General features: G+C 39.0%; 1 protein-coding gene across 5 annotated transcripts in view; it reads left to right on the top strand.

The window, feature by feature from the left end:
* The window catches only part of LOC310901091 (uncharacterized protein), a 247,086-nt gene that overhangs the window by 92,614 nt on the left and 134,156 nt on the right, over positions 1–20,316 (top strand). For all 5 annotated transcript variants that reach the window (XM_083840149.1, XM_083840147.1, XM_083840148.1 and 2 more), the window contains exons 6-9: positions 5,459–5,558; positions 5,799–5,825; positions 16,627–16,740; positions 17,594–17,732. In XM_083840149.1, the coding sequence (XP_083696275.1) occupies positions 5,459–5,558; positions 5,799–5,825; positions 16,627–16,740; positions 17,594–17,678 (326 nt within the window). In that variant the 3' untranslated portion in view covers positions 17,679–17,732. The remainder of the gene's footprint in view (positions 1–5,458; positions 5,559–5,798; positions 5,826–16,626; positions 16,741–17,593; positions 17,733–20,316) is intronic.

Here is a 20,316-nt window from a genome sequence, read left to right as displayed (position 1 = left end):
ATCCTATCTTGCCCTATCCTGTGTAGTAACATCACAGAATATATAGACAATGCATTGACTTGCGATAAAATTAAAAAGGAATTTTTTAAAGAAAAACCTCTCATCTTCTGGCACATGACTACTAACTTTGATGGGAAACACCTGGACACACATCCGAACTTGGACTGATCAGTTATCAACCTTGAGCCTAGATAATGAGGGGAACTATACTGGTACAGAGTGTACTAAGTGTGAAGGTGGGAAAGTGTAAAAATTCAGCAAAATGGCTTTGTGATAATTAGTGGAAAGGAGGTCACAGTGTGTCTTTCTATCCTACGCAAGCCTCTTATTTATTATTGTGGCATAACAGTATATGGCTCTGAGTTTTTAGTGGACTAATACCATTTCTCAGTTGTTTTTCCTTTCTCTTTTCTCACAGTAAGATGCAACTTAAATTCCTAAACTCAAAACCCCCAAAAATTCAACCCACAAGCCCCAGTGGTATTTGGAGTTTATGTATTCTTTAACCAAAGGCCTTTGCATAACCAGATACTGGTACATTCTTTAGTGAAATTCTTGAAGCTTTGGGCTTAACCACTACTTCTTGCATTGAAGTGCTTGAAAACATGTCAACTATGTAGCTGCACTGGAGGGCTGTGCAGATGAGGTATGCCCTTTTTCTCAAAGTGACTGATGGGTGTCAAGGTCCAGACCAAGGCAAGGTCCTGGCTCCAGCTTGAACAGTCCCATGGTGATGTCAGAATTTCGGCATTTATATTTAAATATTTTTTGTTATTATCATTATTACAGAGAAAAGCTGAAGATTTGGCATAAATGAATCTAGTACAGAGATATCTGCTGGAGTAAGCAAAGAACTTTAAAGCTTTGTGAGTTGGGAATTGCCTCATTCATTTTTTCATAGGTTATTAATTCTGAAGTCTTTGTGCTGCCTGCAGCAGTGGACTTGGGTGTGGGCAGGAGAAGTTCACCAAATTGTGGGTAAAGAGGCTTGATTTCTGAAAGAACAAAAAGGAACAATACAGAAAAATCCTTGTTGGAAGGAGAGATATAAAAGTGCTTACATAGACTTGAGAGAGACAGAAACACACAAAGGGTTTACAAGGCTGTAGTTAAAACGAAGTAGGATTTAGAAATGTACTTAGGAAAAATAATCCTGAAAAGGAAAAGAACAATCTCCCCTTCCACCCAAAATCAAAAAAGAACACTATTAAAATGTTCTTAAAGTATTTAGTTTCTTTTAATAACACTCATGATACATTGGGCAGTCCAACATGATTCTGTGTGTATTGGCAAAGCATAGTAGCTTTTTGGATACTTAATTTTCATCTAAGTGTGTTTCAGATCTATGTGTGATAAACCTCATTTGTTAAATATGGGAGATTGATCTACTCTATAACACAACAGTTGTGTTTCACATAATGAAACAAAATGATGTAATGGTATCAGGTTTCCTGTCTCCTAGTTGACTTGCTCCATTTTTTTCTGAAGTGTGATGTTAATGAGAAATATCAGTATCAAGACCCTTTTACTGAAATATTTCTAAAACTCTGTAATTGCTTTTCCTTTAAATCCTCTATATAATCTGCATTGCTGTTCAGTTTAGTATAGGACACTAGTGAGAGCACACAGAAATAAAATCTAAGGTTAGGCCTTTCTTGCCCATATTTGACAATATTCTTGTTCAGATATCTTGAATGATCAAGAAGCACAGAGCTCAACAGCCACAGTCTAGAGCAAGCTAATCTGGCACTGCTGTTCTGGGCAGTGGATCCTTTGTGGCGTTAGGCGTAGCACATGATCTCAGTGTCCCTTTCTGTAACATAGGGTGATGAGAATAATTTCATTCCTATTTGACACAACATATATATTTGCTATAGGCAGATGAAATGTTATGGAAATAACCTTACTAAGGACTGTTCAAAATCAGAACGTATCCATCATTCATTATTTACTTATTTATTTACTTATTTATTTTTGGTTTTATCTTTATTTTTATTTTTACTTTTTACTTTTTAATTTTTATTTTATATTATTTTTATTTTTATTTATTTTTATTTATTTTAGTGAAGGAACTCAGTTCATAATTGAAGACACCAAAACATTTAAAGGTTGGATTTGTCTTCTGGAGTGTATTCTGAATTTCAAGAAAACTACCCCCCCACTGTTTCATTATGAGAAATATTCTAAAGGCTTTCCAAAAGTTTTGTCTTTATGCAGAACCACAGTCTGTTTATTTCTTCATGCCAAAGATGAGGTTTGGCAGAGGATTGTCCTATACCCTTGCCAAAAGCTCTCCTAAGAGCATACTCAGTTAGTTTATATTACTACTTTTGAAAAAGGAAACATTAAAGAAACCATATTTTTAATACAGTATAAAGGTCCTCTGAAGGCTGAAAATGCCTCCCTCTTGCCCCACCTCACTGCAAAGGGCTAGGGGAAGTGAGAGGAAAAAGGAGTCCTACAGTCAAGAGAGCTGCCTCTGTGTGAGGCCTGAGAGCTAAGACAGTTTTACTCTAACCTTCGTTTCCCTGCAGGCGCTGGTTTTCAAAAATTGTTTCTAAGTCTGGTTGCCCAAGTCAAGACAACCATGGCTTCATTTTCAGCAAGTCTGGGCACTCTCAACACCTGTTTTCACTGTGACTGTTCAAGGGAAGAAGGACTTAGGATGCCTCCTGCCAGCCTCCCATCCTACTTACTGCAAGTGCACTTGGAGGACAGGGAGGGAAGCACCCAGTGCCTTGGCCTTTCGCTCTGTCAACTTTGTGACCATATAAACACAACTGCATCTGCTCTGCAGCCTCACAGAAAGGTCACAAAGACAGAGGAAAGCCATGGTTGTTGTATGACTAACTTGCATTTTCTTGCTCTTAAAGTAGTATAACCTCTAGCTGGTGTCTGGGACCTTTCTCCATTACCTAGTGTGTCACACCAGGCATATTCTATAACTCTTGACTTAATAATGGACATTATCCTACATATTGGGGAAAGAGAGACTTCAGACATCTTTCTAACTATGCAGTAGAAAGAACTGCTGTTTACCAAAGTGTTTCATTTTAGTGCATGTTTTTGCTTTTTTAAAATATAGAAGACTATTGTCATGGAAATACCTGATTCTGTAGCTATATTATGTGCAGTGAGAGAGCATTTCAGGTGATTGTAAAACAGTTGTGTATTGTAAATTGAGAAAAAAGTGGATGTCTTTATCTATCCATCCATCCGTCTGAACTCAGACTGTATTTTAGAAACAGATGTTATAGCCTTCATCCAGCTCAACATCTCTCTGCTCCAGCAGTTGTCCTTTCAGTCCATTCATTGTCCATGGTCACGGGTCATTATGCATGTGCCAGCTCTGGTCAGCTATCAAAAAGAACTCAGCTAAAACATGGAAGACACGATTTTCCATTTGAGTTCCCAACACTAAAATGGTATCATTTACTTTTGAAAGATTTCTTTTTTTAAAAAAATTAAACTACCACATCCAGAATTTCTTGTTCAACCATAAAGCCTTTTCCTCCTAGGGATCAGTTCAGTTCAGTGGCTGAATATCTAAATGTCAGGGATTCATATGCACAATCTACAAAATCTGGTACATACTGATATGTTGGAATAAAATTTCAGTCCCCAGTCTTGAATGGGTGGGATCCTTTTTTCTGTAAACATTATGTGGCTTGGAGGTTTGTCAGAGTTGCACCAATGTGGGTCAAACTGCATGGTCAGGGCCTTTAAGACTTCGGCAGGAAAGTTATCATTTGAGGTTCAAAGCATTTCTACTATAATATGAGAATTAAACCATGCTGCAAATTCTTAAAGTATTCAAAAAGAGGGTTAGTTTATTATCTGCAATTATCTTCTATACTGGTGTTTCTGGAGAGAATAAACATGGAAAGCTCAGTGTGTAGATCCTCCTGTCACAACTTTGCACTGATAATCAGATGGTAATCTTTGAAGATCTTCATCCCTTTTTATGCTGCAAATAGATATTTGGCTTTGTTAACCTGCTGAAGGATTTAAAAAGGAATCAACATATTCTGTAGACTCAAAGAGAAAGGACTGTTTATTTGTGCATTCTGACCTCCTGAATATTAGAGCCAAAAATACTGCTTTTTCACATTTGCATTGAGCCCAATTCCTTTTATGTTTGATTAAAGTGTTACCTGCAAATGCAAACTTGTGAGCACAATTTATTTTCCAGTCTTCATTTTGAAAAACTGTGATTCCCTGAGCTCAGAATGACTGAAGTCTTGTTTGCTATGGCTTTGGATTGTCTGGTTTTCTAACAAGGCACAAGCTCCAATTGGAGCTTTTCCAGTAGCTGGGAAATTCATAACTGCTCACTACTAGTGGATCCTCTGAAGGCCTAGTAGGGTATGTTCACACTGAAGCCTTTCATTTACTAGAAACAGTATTAAGGTCAGCCTGTTTACCCATCCAACTATTTTCCTACATCTTGGTAGGAATGCAATTACGTTTGAGGTGTCTGCTTTTATCAGATATGGTGGGAATTAGTGATTGTGTCCAAAAATTGTTTAAGAGGTAATATGCGTATGATCAGTCATGTAAGCAACACTTGGCTATGTATGAGTTGTTTCCCTAGGAAATCTGGCACCTGTACTGCCAGAGATATCTGAACCCCTATGGATTTTTATTGTTCTATTCCTACTGTTCAGTAGAGAAGGAGAGATAAGAGAGGTTCATCTGATGTGAAACAGCATTCCTAGAGGATATCAGCAATTACCAATGGACTAATTTCCTTCTGATATTCTGCCCATTTCTGGGATTGCTTTTCATCATGGTGGTCTTTAAAAAAATATATGCAGACATACAACTGCCCTGTCAGATGAGAAATGAGAGTTAGTAAATTGTTTCATTTTTGTCATTTTTTCAAAGTCCTTTGTCATGTCATCAGCCAACAGGCAGGATGCAAGTGAGATATTGAGGCTTTGTTTATTTTCACTTCTGTTTCCGTTTGCTATATATGAAGATGATCCTAGATTTTGTTACAATAATACTTTTCATTCAGAAATTTGGACCTCGTCTGATGTGAGCCCCAAACATTTCCATTTCTAAGTGCAATAAGTTAATGCCTATGTAATTATAAAGCGGTGCCAGCTTCTAACCACACTGTCTTACCTACCCTAGTCCTTTGGAAATGTTTTGCTTGCAACAACTTTATATACTAAACATGTTTGTTTAATAAAAATGTTGTTATGATAACTATAAACAACATATTTGTGACATGACTAATGTTTTCATGAAGTTGCTTTCATTTTCACAGGTCAGTGCTTCCTTTTCCAGCTTCACAAACAGTTTTCTCAATCATCTGGGCACCAAGTTGGTGCCTCAGCACTTGGATCTGTGTCCTATGATTTGATCTTCTTTTCAGAGTGTTCTCTCATTTGTCCCTGTCCATGTGCTGTTTTTCCTGACAGTTCTTTTTTCTTGTGCCACTTTATGACAGCTTTTCTCCATGATGTGCTGTTAAAAGCATATATCCAGATATCCAGAAAAAAAAAAAAAGTGGAAAAAAAGAAGCAGCTGACCAATAACTTACCTAGAAAGTAAGTAATTTTTTTCTTATTTATTACGGGTGTATGTTTAGCTACGTTATAATCTACATCCATGACTTTCTGTACAACATAGGGCACATTTTGTGAATGAGCTTAAACACTATAAAATTGTAATTATTCATGAATAGTCTGTCTTTTATTGCTAATGACACACATCATACCAGCAGAGTTTGATATACCAATTATAAGAATAAAGTTCATCTGAGGTAACAGAGTTTATTCCTTTCTCAGGCATCCAGCCTGGATCTCAGCTACGAAGTAAGTACCTCTACCACATCTCATTACCAAAATAGCAACCTTCTTAATCCTTTGCTGTGAAGAACAAAGGTTTGATTCAGTCTCTGGAGCAGAAATAGGATCTTATTAATGCACTGGCAACTAAAGTGTTGTTATTTTTGTTAGAAAAGAGAGAAACAGGAATTTGCTGATATATGTTAGATTAAGGGCTTTTATTATTTTGAGATTAATCGGATTGTTAGTTAGGCCTTTTGAACGGCAGTTGAAAATCTACAAAATATCTTTTAATTTAGCATTTTGGATGAATTCAGGAGCTGCTTCTTCAGCTTCTATTCTTTGTATCTGTTCTGAAAGAGTTACTTAGGATGCCAATTAAATGGTGTATTGCTTACTCTGCAAGTGGTGGAACTAGGAGGAAAGTTCTGCCACTCTTGACAGGAGTACTGGTCTTGCTGGGCTCCATCCACTTGCCATCCATTGGATCAGAGCTTAGACCCAAGGCACCAGTGAGGTACCTGGTGCTTGGCTTTTGAGGATCAGAAGAGAACTGTGCATCAGCTTAGTGTCCAGGCTTGAACAGGTTACAAATGATGCATGAATTCTTGTTTGAAATGTTAGATCTCTGATGGTGTTTTATGGAGCCTCTTTCTTTTGAAAGATTTGCTGCCATGTAGTGTTGAGCTGCAGTAGACTGTGGAATTTGGGATCCCTGTGGAGTAGGCTCTCTATGCCTCTGGCAGCTCTTCAGGATAAAGTTGAAATCAGGATTGCAGAGGAGCCAGAGGAATTCTACTTGGTGAATTAAATGTTCTTGAGTTTGAGGACCTGGAAAAGGGTGAGGAAAGGATCTGGGTGAGCTCTCAAATTGGTATGAATGACTGGCATAGAAGGTATTGCTTAGAGCAAAAATAAATGCAGTGTAACTGATCCGCTGAGAGCAGCAAACCGTTTCTGGAAATGACTGGTGCTTGATAATTCTTAGTGATAGGCAAATGCCATGCTCCAAAATACGTGTGGTCCATTGTGCAATTCTGTGTGGGTGTGGATCTTTGCAGGTTATTGGCCTATGCCCTTTGGCATAAAATGTGTTTGTCTAAGTCTTAGTATGTAGAACTTCGGGTGTTTATCTTCATGTGTATGTGAAAGGTTCAGGGTTAAGCGAGGAGCTATCCCAGAAGCTGAGGTCAGCAGAAGTGTTCTGGCTAACTGTTCCCAGGGCTGAGTAGTAGACCAGTAGGATGGCATTTTCAGTGAACCTCAGTTTGCTGCTTCTGTTCCTTATGGTTAGGATAAATCTCATGTTTGGTCTCCAGGAGATATGACAAAGATATGTGATAGAGTCTGTAGGCTGAGACTTGTGGCTTGACTGTGTGGACTTTTATTTGTGAGCTGGATGAGATTTCTAGGCATAGTCTAAGGCAATTGTGTGTTGTATTAATTGCTATTTTATCCTGATTATTTATATCCCCAGAATGTTTTAAGTATCAAATTTTGATAAAACAGGAATGCTTCAAGTGCCAGTAGGATACAGGCCAAGCCTGTTCTCTGTTATACCCCTGTAAAGCTGGAATAATTCTATTGACTTCTGAGTGGCAGTGGTAGTACAGAAAGCAGAACTGGACCTGAGAGATGAAGCAGAGGGTGTGCATGTGTGTGCGCCTTGGGCAGTAAAACAGCTGACTGAAAAAAACAGCTAATGCACTGCTCCCATTTTCCCTTGATGGTTTCCAGCTGTCCTCTTATCCCTGGCATACCAAATGACATTAATTAGGTTCAGCTTATAAAAATAAGTGGGAAGCAGTATGCTTTACCCACCTTATAGAGCTGTACATAAATGATGTGTTACATACAACAAACTGCAATTGCAGATGCTGAGCAACACTGCGGTTATTAAGCCAGGAGATGAGTAAAGAGAAAGTTCCTTTGGCAAAGCAGTCATAGGCAGGATGGCTTCTCAGACTGTGCAATGGAAGAAGGTATGATCGCATGAAGGAAATCAATGTGTATTGCACCTGAAACACAATTGAGAGTGTCACAGACTTCATGCTTTGTTCATCTTGAGTCTTTTAGTATTAAATGAGGCAGAAGAAAGGAAGGACCTAAAGAGGAGAGTAAAGGAAGAAGGGAGTATTCTTATTTTCCCCAACCAGTAAGCATGTATTTGTAGGGTATTAACATCTTGTTTGTTGTTGCTGTTTTACATTTTTGCACATTTTTTCATTAGGGATTGTAGGTGAATTTCTCAGAGAATTTGGAAAATAAGTACAACTAAAATGTATTTGAAGAGTATGTAAACCTAGATTTTCCTCTGAGTGTACTGTCATGATGTGAAACTGAATGAGTTATATTTTATGCGGCTGCAGCAAGACATGGACAGGTTGCTAGGAAAGTATTATCAGGAACTGGTTGAAATCAACAGACGCAGAAGGGAACGCATTATGCAGGGCATGGAAATCACAGTGTCTTAACTCCATAGCCGGTCCCAAAGGTTAGTAAGATTTTGACGAATTGGATGAATTGCTGCAGGCTCTGTCTAAAGTAAAGTGGAAACTGAAAATTCAAATTTAAATGATTATTAGAGACTTAGTGGAAAAAGTTATGCAAAAGTTGGAATGTGTGTTAGCTGCAGTTATGATGGAAGTTGCAAAGGAGAGAAATGTTCAAGGTTGGTGTTGCCTGACTAGAAGTGTTGTATAAACCTAGAGAAATTATCCATATGACTTTAAATAATGAATAAACAGCAGTTACTAATGTGGACACTTACAAATATGGACAACTATAATACTGGAAAACCAATGTTTGCTTACTAAGATATGATATTATTTGGTAAATGAATGGCCTTCTGAGGTCCAAGTTAGGTGAATTACAACAATGATAAAGTTACATTATGACTGGAAACTTTTTCTTTTCCTGGATGTGTGTGGACAGTGGAGAAGAAAACGGAAAAAAGTAAAAAACTTGTTTGGAAAGGGGAGTAGGAGAGGGAACTCTTGTATTGTATGAATTTACTGTTTTACAGTTAAGTCTGGGTGCAAACAGATCACAAATGCTGCAGTTTTGTAAGTGGGTAGTTTCCACTTAGTCTAGTGCATTAAAGTCACTAGCCACTGGGTGGAGGTGGCAGACAAACTTCCTATTAGGTGTTTTTCTCACCCATTCTTTTTACAGTAAGTAGCCCAAGATCTAGGAAAGTAACTAAGAGACATGGTGGAACTGTACGTCAGGCTGGGGCTGGCAGTTAAAGTGGACAAGTTTCAGAAGTAAAACAGTTTTTAGTTCTCATTTGTGCTTTGTACTTTAGAAAGATAAAACAATAAGATTTGTGGGCATTGTAGAAAAAATATTTCTATCAAAGCATCTGATGTTTAGCTCTAGGAAATCTGATGCTGCGGCTGTAGGAAATATCATGCATCAGCTGATGGCCATGACCTTAACCAGAGGGCTTTCAGGTTGCAATACTGAATTTAAATCTATTTCATCAGCTCAGAAATATCTTGTGAGATCCTGGATTTCCTTGGTGACCTAGATAATCTCTTACCATCTTACAGAGTCTGGGAAATTAAATTAGCAAGAGGAGTTTGGCCTGTCATATTTTGTTTTCATTTTTCATGTGGAGGCAAATCCTGAAGGAACATGTCCCTTAGCAGGAGGGCACTTAGCTTTCTTAGTGGAGCAGGTCTTAGTGTGAAGTTGGGGAAGCCTCTATGAGGAAGAAGGAGTAATCATATCAAGAAAGCAAAGCAAACTGCCATGCTCTGACTTGCTCTTCAAACTAGTGAGCAAGACCAGCCTTTTACTGGACTGTAAGAATATTACACAAGACTCATCCTGCATTTCTACTACTAAGTGCTTGAGTCACTGAAGGTATGTCTACTCAGGGTTTGGCAGCCAGATATGAGCTCGCTCTATCCATGCTCCAAACTGGCTGGGTGAAAGCTGGCTCCAAATACGAAGCTGTGTAGCCATGATTAGCATGTAGCTGAGCCTGAACTAGCAAGTTCTGCTGGGAAGCAGAATACTAGCTTGGGATCAGCATTACAGGGTTGCAATTACATGACTTTAGGATTAGAGGTAGCTTCTATCTGGGTATCTTGGAGAACTTACAGAGGGAACTGGCATCTGCTTGCAATCTCCCATGGAAGTGTACCCTTCATATGTTAGAAGAGTTAGCCAAACATGGTGATCTGGAGAAATAGTTCCCAAAACACAGCTCATTTTATTAAAAAAACATCAACAAACAACAACAACAGCAAACACAAAAAACTTTCAGTAAAAATCCAGTGCCAAACTCCAGCTTTAACAAACAATCTGTTTTCAGATGCCTTCTGTTGGGTCTGAGGTTTGAAGTATGCTAATGTTAGAGGGAAAGACTTAAAACCATACTTGCTACTCAAACTGTATTTGAATGGAAAGCCAACTGGTCAGTGGGAGGGACTGTGCAACCATGACAAATGAACACCTTGAAGTAATATCTGCCTGAATTGTATGTCACTCCCTGTACAGACCATCACACAAGCAACTTGCTTCCTTGCTTAAAATGAATTGAAGTGCTAATGGCAGCTTATTTAACTTGTGTCCTAGACTCTTAGGTCACTTAGGTACTTCTGTAAGATGTGTCTCTTTCAAATTACTTTCTATATTTCATTTCCATGTTTCTTATTTTCAGAAAAAAAAAAATTTCTTAATAAAAACTGTGGCTATTTAAACATTTATTTTGTCCTTAGCCCCAGGAGTCCATTAATTGACATGTTCTTGAACCAAATTAAAACAATGTATTCTGTGTGATATAAAACTATTCTTAACTATGGCAATAGCTCACTATACAGTCATTAGATTAATACCAACTATTATCATCCAGGATGCTCATCTGGTTTTACTGAGTGTTAACAAAATGGAAATGTATGATTAAAGTCATCCTGTCTGTCCCTCTAAAGTTGTGCCTGTGAATGAGTCACTGTTTTACAAATGGGTGTTGCCAGACATTGATATTGAATGCGGCTCCAGCCCTCAGAGCTCTGGGTCCAAAACTGCATTCTTGGAGTCCATACTGGAACACAGAAATTCCCATTGAAATCTGTGGGAATTCTGCATGGCCAAAGCCCAGCTACCTTTATGGCTGGCTGTGGCAGCTCAGAGAGGGATGTAGCTCTATGCAGTAGGCACTTAATAGCTTGGGGACTCAATATAAGTTTTATGCATCTCTTCACTTAGTCACTTGAAACCCATGATGGAATTGAGGTTACCACATTCCACTTAAGCTTTGTTTGTTTGAGGTCAGTTGTGTGCCCTCTGCTGTCTCTCGACGTGACACTTTCTGCTCCACTGGTGAAACTGCAGCTGTGGTTTCCATGCTCACTGGGCACAAGAACTATTTGTACAAGCCCCGGTGTGTCAGTCAGCTTGCCTGCCCTGCCTGCTGCAGTGGCCCTGGATAGCTGCACGAATGGTGGAATGTGCTTCAACCTTTTGGCAGATATACAGCTGTTTGCATACCTCAGAGTAAATAGTTCCCAAAGATGTTTGGGTGGAGTTGCTCTCAGAAAGCTGTGTCTTATGGGCAAGGTTGACCCAATAGTTAATTTGCTTCACATACTAGATAGGGTTTGAATAGTCCTGGCCTTGGGGAATTTCACATCTGGATTCAAACTCTTTATGGCTACTGTCCCCTAATCTGTGCCATGGGCTGTTCCCAAGTCATAGCTCTGTACTTTTCCAAGCTTTGTTTTTCATGTAGTCCCCTCAGGGCCATTTGTAAAAGTAGGAGGGCCAGACTGGTAGTTGTAATAAAGGGAAGCATCATCGCTGACGTCAATGCGGCTCTGCCACTTCACATTTGGAGGGATCAGGCCCGTCTACCAGTGGGACAGTCTGCTGGGGGGGAAGGGAGGCAGCCTGAGAAGTGTTGGGTTTGCACTTTGCAAAGTGACAGAGTCTGAGTGCAGTAGCCAGACACATTTATAAAACAGGCTGTTGGAGAGACAGCTCTGTGTGGAGACTTGAGTCTTGATTTACTCCTGGTAATTGTCCTGATATTCCATGTCTTTGAGACAGTTTTTAAAAAACTTAATATATGGAGTTCTGTGAAGATAATTGGCTGAGACCCCTTCTGTGGTTTCTGGGTGGTCTCATGTGTCATGGGAGGCTGCTTGTGACATAGCTGCTTTTGTGCAGTTGGGTAAGGCAGTAGTGGAGAATCCAAGGCTGGTTGCTGTCTGATACCAAATGTATGGCTGCACATACATTTGAAGGAGAAGGACCTCACCAAGCCAGTTAAAGCTTCCAAATCCTTTACCTATCTGAAGATATTTCAAATATTTTTGAAAATTTAAGGGAATAAACCTGAATTAAAAGAAAGGGTGATCAAAAGCTCTGAGTAAAGCCGAAGAAAGCCAGGGTTTTCCCATGGGTAAAGTGAAGAAGAGAAGGGGGAAAAGGCCACTTAGTAGTAACACACACATTTTGAGATCCACTAGTACTGTTCTCAGAACTTTGCTTGTCTGGTGCATTTCTTCTGTGTTCATCTGAATTGTCTCTCCAGAAATCAGCAACTGGGAACACATAAGAAGTAATTCTCTTTGCCAGGTAAATGGGAACAATAGTGGAGTGGGAAAGAATGAATCACTGCCATTAAAAAGAAAACTAGTGCTGCTCTCATCATCAACACAATGCAGTGTCTATTCTCAAATGTCAGGGCTAATAACTCACCATTTACAAATTAGATTTAACCCCCTCCCACACAAACCCACATAGTCCTTGCTAGCCTTCAAGCTTAGGTCATAGCTGCCTTTCTCAGAAGGCCACCAATAAAACCTTCAAAATATATCTTCACCAGACAGTCTGGCTGCTTTCAAGATTGAATACTCCTCCTCTTTTGCCTTTGGATGCTGTTTTGGTTACAGCTACGTCGCTCAAAAATGTGGAAATATCTTTGAAAGCCCATCTAAGGTCCTAATTATCCTTAATGTAACAGAACCATTATCATCTACAGATGAAATAAATAACACAACAAGTAAGAAAAATTCCAAAGTTTTGGTTACCTTAATAAATTCCTAAACATGAAGGAACTCATAGATCTCTATCCAATGCAACCAGAAATTATTAATGCAGGTAGGAGTATCAAAAGCTTGAGTGTTTCAGCTGGAACCTTACAACATCTTCTACTGAGACGATGTTTTTCATCCTGTGTTCTGATAGACTGTAACTGTAGCTGCCCAGAAAAGATGTAACAGGGATGCCAGTTTCCTAGATAAGCATCATGTAGGTGTACAACCTGAGATGTTGTTAATTTCAGATGCTCATTGGGTTATTAATAGACTCCTTACTTTGGAAGTAATGGGCTTGTTTGAATTCCTGGTCCTGACATACAAGAAACATTCAGGATATGTTTTTCAACCAGAATAGCTTTTAAAGTGAAGCTGAGACAGATAACTGGAAAAAAAGAAAACAGAAATAAATTTGGGACTGAATAGTAAAGTCCATTTAACAGATTCTGCTTGCCCAGTCCAACACAAGCAGTTTTTTTATTAATTAATCAATCATCCTCTCTTTCCATGCAGATTGAAAATTCTTCAAAGTGGGGTATATGCAGTTCTTAGCACAGCTGCTTGCTGGGGGTGTGTGCTCTGTGTGGGGGATCTATCAGCAGCCTGACTACCTCTGTGTGATCTTGGGTAAGGCCTGGATAAAAATCAAAGGCCAGATTGTTCTGTTTTACCAAATGTGTTGCCTGGGGCCTGCTAATTAATAGAATGTCTAGGAATGTCATACATCTATTGAAAAAAAAGTGTCACTTGAAAATTGCTATTGTTTTAATTGAATATTGTCATTTTCACATAGTGACTGATATCTCAGCGTACCAGCCTTTTTGAAAGAGCAAACTGGAACATGGGAAAACAGGCCACTCATAGGGAAACACTGTCTGTTTTTAAGTTATTTTTTAACGTAGGTCTCACAGAGCATAAATGCTCCCACATGTTGACTGGGGGGCCTTATCCTGAAATCCAAATGAGTGTTCCATTCTTTTGAGTTATTCCATCAAATGTTAGTGCCTGAGGCCTACTGTAAACAGGGGTTGCAGAATTGGCCTGATTTTGACCTAGCAATAGAGCATAACTCTGTGAACATTTGCTGGAGATACGGCACTTAGTAACATGGGCAGACCAGCTGAAACTCAGAGGTTGTGCATGGTGGTAAGCATGCAGGATTGTCTACCAGTAAGTGTTTGCAGGATTGGACAGTAGGTGGTCCTACTTTATTTGCTGTTTTAACAGAAGTCTGGTACTTGTTATTGAGTGAGTTAGTTCCTCTGGGAAAGGTGGGTGTAACTTGTCAGGACATGAAGGATAACTAACCTCAGACATTTGGGAAGTTGTGTGTGTGTTTTGATGCATATGATTGTGTTATGTAAAATAGTGAGGCTCACCCCCTTCTCTGCCTGATCGTGCCCTCTTGTGGGTTTCCGTGCAGTTCCTTTGAAGGAGAAGGGTAGCTCATATGATGAGGTGAGAAAGAAGATGAATGGAAATAGAAACCAGGAGGAATCAGATCTTCAGCTGAATAGCTTTAAGGGCTTCTAGCATTCAAATATGTTTTGGCCTGTGTCACTGGGACCATAGAGGAAAAAGGAACCTTATTTAAAGGCTAGACCTTGATTTTTAGGGAATGATTTGGCCAGGATTTAATTGCGCGTAATAAGAGAAATTTCATATTATACCTCACTGTAAGAATTCTTCAAATGCAACTCCTTGCTGTTAGAAGAAGCTAAAATACTTCTTTTTCTTCTCTTTGTAGTTCTTGGATTGGCAGACAGTTCTCCTACATTTTGTTTCCGTCAGTGTATTATAGCAAAGGTGCATGTTTTGGGTCATGGGTATCATTTTGAAGGTTTCTTATGTTGAAAACTGTTGACCCAGTCAACAAATAGGTCATTCAATGCTAGGTTTTCTGGGAACCCAACAAAGATGATGGCATTTTGGAGGTGGAAGGAAACAATGGATAATGAGGGAGAATATCTTTTCATCTGTCAAATACAGTCATAGTATCTCTGCAACACTGTACTTTAAGTGCAGTATGCTGGTTTTGGCTTTTGTGAGAGTTCTGAAAGAGTTTTGTGCACTACACAGTCTGATTGACAAAGAGCTTTTCTGTCCTCACATGACCTTCTTTTAATTTTAAAAAAATTCAATAAAAGTTCAGCCACACAGCAAGGGATGAATTTAAAGACTGCACACCATGTGACAATGGTAGAACTTTCATAATAGCTGTCATATTTGTTGGTTTAAAAATCAACTTCATTGTCATAGTTAATAGTTTGCAGCTGCTGCAGAACACAGGCAAATTGCTATGTATGTGTCAGTCTTAAATGCAAGTAAGATCCACTGACTAGGACAACTGGGTTAGTTTTTCCTATCTATTGGTAGTATTGCTGATCATCATCTCTACGCGATGAGAGGAATCCATTGCCACATTTCAGCACTGCTGAGCTGGCTATGTGATCTTGCAAGTAAAATAAACTTGTTTTCAGTGGTCTGCCAAAGTATACTCCATGACATCCCATTAAAAAGGCTTCCAGGGTTATGTATAAGTAGGTGAAGTCCCTCTGCAAATCTGTAGGATATCATCAACATTGATTTAATCAATGAAAGTAAGTTACATGAAAGGTGTTAAAGAAACAGAATTTATCACCTAATGTGATGCTCAGGAGTAAAAGAAGCCATTCTGGAAGATCACCAGGTAAACTCTCTGCCAACAGAGAGCTTGTGAAAAGTATTTGTAATTTGCACCAAGTCCATATCAAATGGAAATGGGAAGTAGATGGAACAAACCCTCTCCAACATGCTTATGAAGGTGATTAAGCTCAGAAAGGCCCAGTGATCAAAATGTAGCAGCAGGCTGAGAGCAAGCAGGGGAGTATGTGAAGGGCCTGCTAGTTATCCTGAACTGGGGGGCAATTCAAAGCATCACTAATGTATTTTAAATTGTGACAACTGCAAGGAATTGTGTCTGAAGTTGTATGTTGTGCCATTAGTCTGACTAATTATAGTCTTAGATTTAGGGAGATTCTACTCTTTTTTTTTTCTTTTTTTTTTTTCTCCTTTTGCTGTATCTGCTGTTAGAGCAAAAGTGAGCTTAAACTGTGGGCCTAAACTGTAGACTGAAATTTGAGGGACATTCTTTTTGAGCTACCTCAGAAAGACTGTAGTTATTAAAAGCAGAGCATCCAGATCATTAGGAACCTGCCACTCTGGAGAAGTCAGGGAGTTCAACAAGTGCAAGTCAGGAAATGTAAGATGATGTGCTCTGGTGGCTGAAGCTCAATTTTTTCTACCAGGAAACAAATAGTAGAGGAGTGAGAAGGTTTAATGACTAAGTATACAAGAAGATGGTGCTTTTAATCCTGAAGTCAAAGACTCAGAACCCAAAGGGAGAGAGGAATTCCCCAGGGAAGGGTAGGTGCATATACACACACACGCACGCACACACACACACACTCCTGCACTGGTTCACTGGTCACCACTACTTCACTTATTCAGGTGAAGTTTTTGACATGTTTTCTGGGACAGAACCTGACCCTCAGGTCTCATTTACAATTCAGAGTAATTCAGTTTGGCATTTCTGTGAACACTGTATAATTACAATAATTTCAGCTCTTGTTATCCCTTCAAGCTTGGTTAATCTGTCATTGTGCTAGTTTGCTTTATTCACATAGAGACCATGACTAGCACTTAAGTCTAAAGTGCATGTATGAGATCTCTAGTTAATTTGTGCTTTCTTTCTCCCCGTCTTCTGTCTTTCCTTCTTTTTGGATGTTGTTTTGTTTTAGAAATGAATGGAAGTGTATACCAGAAGATGAATGCAACCTTCAAAACACCCTGTTCAGCTTTGTAGAGGGCTCTGGGAAAGTGGTTCTGTGGAGTCTGGAAATGCTTAAAAATAGGTACCTCCCCCATTCCTTAACTGTATTCCTCTTCCTCTTGATGGAGTTTCCTAGCCCCGAGGAGGGCCATCTGGACTGAACCCAGGTAATTCAGGAGCTATTTCACAATTGGATCAAATGTCCTTTCCTCAGCAAGAGAGAGAGAAGGAAGAGAGATATACTCCTCCTGTTAGAATAGTTGGGACAGATGTCTGGATGATAACGGTCGTATATATGTTGGAACTAACCCTTTTGTCATAGAGCTGTCTATATTTTCCTGCCTCTTGGGATAGGGTATCTTACAGGTGTTTGACCAATAGTTCTCTACATCTGACATCCATGATTGTTTCCTGAAGATTGCTGACAATGAAACATGTTGTTTTCCTCTATTGGAAGGCATTCTTTTCTAAAGAAAATTTTGCTATCTGAGCCTACAATAGCAGTAGGACTACGTGATTAGAGATGGGGTGGAATTTATCTAACTACATATAAGAGCATATGAAATGTAAAAGTTTGCAGTTATGGAAGTTACTGGGCAACCTTTTATGATATGAGGGTATGCATTCAATATAGTCAATGGATTGCAGGTACCAACTTATCCTAAAGCAGATGTCTAAAATGTCAGACGGACTCTGTCATAACAGTGCTGGTATAGTTTTATTGACTAGACAGGAGATGAGAAAAGATAAGAGCCCCAACATTCTTTGCCTCATTCTCTCACAGTGGTGGGGCATTTTACAGAGGTGCTTTTTTGTATTTCATCTTCCTTCTCAGGTTGCCTTTCTCCTCTCCACTAAATATTGACAGGACTTTTCAGAACAGACATGAATTATATCTGTTTGTTGAATATAAATTTTGATGTTTCTCATTGTAGCTTTGCTTGGGACACCACACAATCTGCTGACATTTTGGAACTCCGGGATAAAAACAGAACATTTCCAACAGCAAAGGTCTCCTGAAGTTGTTGAAAGAAGATTAGAACAGTGGTTCTTCTTGCACTTTCTTTTCTTAAGGTATTTTTCTTCCTATCTGATTTCCAAAGAGGAGTCAGATTTTCATTTCATGTTGTCCCACCCCTGTGGCATTTTTGACATTGGACAGAAATGAGAAGCCTTGAGTTGAAAAGGTGTCATCAAAACAATGACTAGATATACTTGGAAGAAAGGTTTATTATTTGGCTTGCTGCACTGAAAGCTGCTAATTATCAAGCAATTATGACCAGACATAATTTTTTTCAGTGCTTAAAGCTGCCTCTTGGATTTAATATCTGACTGAAAACAAAAGGTGGAAAAATTTGAAGAGTTCAGAAAAGGCCAAGAGATGTATAAGTATTTCCTCAGGGCATCTTTTTCTACCTTGAATTTAAGGCCAAAACTTTGGCTCTCACTGCCTCCTTAGAAAGCATTCTTGGCTCCAATGGTCTGATACATCTTTTCTCTCCTTGCTTCTCAAATAATCAAATCATAAAAGTAGTTTGGGAAATACATTTTGCATCTGTATCCCCTGTGATCTTTGAATGCTTCAGGAGTCAAAACTCCACATGGATTTGTCACAGCTGAGGGCTGTGTGTTTGACTCAAAAAACCCTTTGCACACAAATTAGAGGGCAACCAGTGCAAAACAATGTGGTTATAATGCATTAACTAAGCAGGAAGCATGGCGATCAGCCTGTGCTGTGTCAGGAAACAATTTGTCTGTGGAAATGGCATGGCATGGTGCTGGGGAAGACAATGCTGCAAGCAATGTTCAGTAGGCTGGCTGCTCAAGAAGGTCCTACAGGGGCACTGTCAGTGAATCAATCGGCTTGATTTATCACTGTATTATATTAATTCTACTCCAGGGTGACTTCATTCAAGTCAGTGAATTTGTCCTAGGGTAAAGTTGGAGAAAAACAGTGCCTCATCTCTCTTGCTTTTTGCATGTATTGCTTCCACAGAGCCACAATGATCCTTTCAGTTCTGTCCTCTTCAGGACCTGGCTATGACAAGGTGGGAGCTGGAGGCCTTTTAGGGTTGCTTGGAGGAGATGGGGTATAATCTTGGTACTGGAAGAAGTTTCTGAACCCTAGATTTGCCAGCTCATCTTTAAAAATAATTTCTGATGAAGTTACGTGAATCTTACATTGTGGTTCTTGGGAAGCAAGGCACTTGGAAAATAGGATTTACTGTTGCGATGGAACACCAGAGGCTGTCACACCACTAAACTGAGAATAAACAGAGAAGAAAGCCTGCATGAGAATGCCATGAAAGTGGCTATAAATGAGGGAGGGAGTAAACTCTTGCCTCAAAACAAAGAGTTTGGCATTTGCCTGTAACAACATGCAGGTGCTTTGCCAGCATGAAGAATAGGATTGAGAACTGGAAATCTACATCTCCATGTTCGTCTTTCAGCAGGCTTCCAAGCATACTCATTTTCATTCAAAATCACTACCAAGCTGTTTATGATAGATCTGTGCCAACTGCACTGTTTTATGTAGCCATCTAAGCCAAATCATTGTGACCTGATGTGACTCAGTTTTTTAAAAGGGTGCGCCTTCAGAATTCTCATTTTCTTCAGTTCAAAGTGAAACACTGGGAAAAGTATTGGAATGGATTTGAAAACAGTGCAGCATTTTTATGCAGAAGCAATAGTGCTATTCAGGCAGACACTAGAAGAAAATATGTCTCGGGTGTGTTTTTCAAAATGGGTCTGAAATATTCACTGGAAAAATATCAGGAATCTTTGACTTCAGTAAACTAGTTCACATGCTCTGATTTTGCCTATATCTATGGTCTTGGGAACTGAAAAAATAGGTTCTAGGGGCTCTGTTCCTGAAATTTCAGTTTGCTTTTTGTTATCTATATATACCTTTATTGAAAAGGGTATGTGGAGTTTTCCTCTTTTTTTTTTTTTTCCACCTTTCTCTTTCTTCTTCTTCATATTTCTCTGAATGTGAATCTTATATCTTTATGTGAATTTAAAGTCTATTAAAGCTATGCAAAACAATTACGTGGAAAATGCTCCTTTTTTGGTTGAATACACCATTTAAGAATGTCCCTTATTTATGTATTTAGTGGTTTAGATGTGTTCTCATGCATAGGTAAGGGGTGACTATGCATTTTATTCTTGCTTCCTCAAATACTGCTAAACAGATCAACATAAAATTTTAATCAGGTTCTTCAAATTGAAGTCACATGATTTCAGGCTCTTAGATCCTTTTGACCAGTGTAAGATGTGTAAGACAGTGTTGCTGTCTTTCTCTTCAGTACCTCTACCTAGATTTAGCTTCTTCTGTGATTGAGCTGAATATTTTGTCATTGTCTGAACTTGCAATCAACTTGTAATCAGCAGCTGGTCTTATGTGCAACAACACTTACCACTGGTACTGTGTTGATTTGTTTTTCAAAGATTTGTACTACAACAGATATCAATAAAAATGGATGTGTTTATTTTCCCCCCATGCCAGTCTAAGATTATTTTTTTTTAATATAGTATTTGATAAGATACTTCCTCCCGATGAAATTAGAGTCAATGGCATAATTGATGAAATAAGGAGGAGAAGATTACCCAAAATAACCTTTTAGCCTGAATCCTTATTTGAATGGGAAAAGATTATTTT

The sequence above is a fragment of the Anser anser genome (assembly GCF_964211835.1).
Source record: "Anser anser genome assembly, chromosome: 5".
Classification (NCBI taxonomy): Eukaryota; Metazoa; Chordata; class Aves; order Anseriformes; family Anatidae; genus Anser; species Anser anser.
Note: the sequence above shows the minus strand (reverse complement) of the source record. Positions and strands in the feature narration are given on the sequence as shown.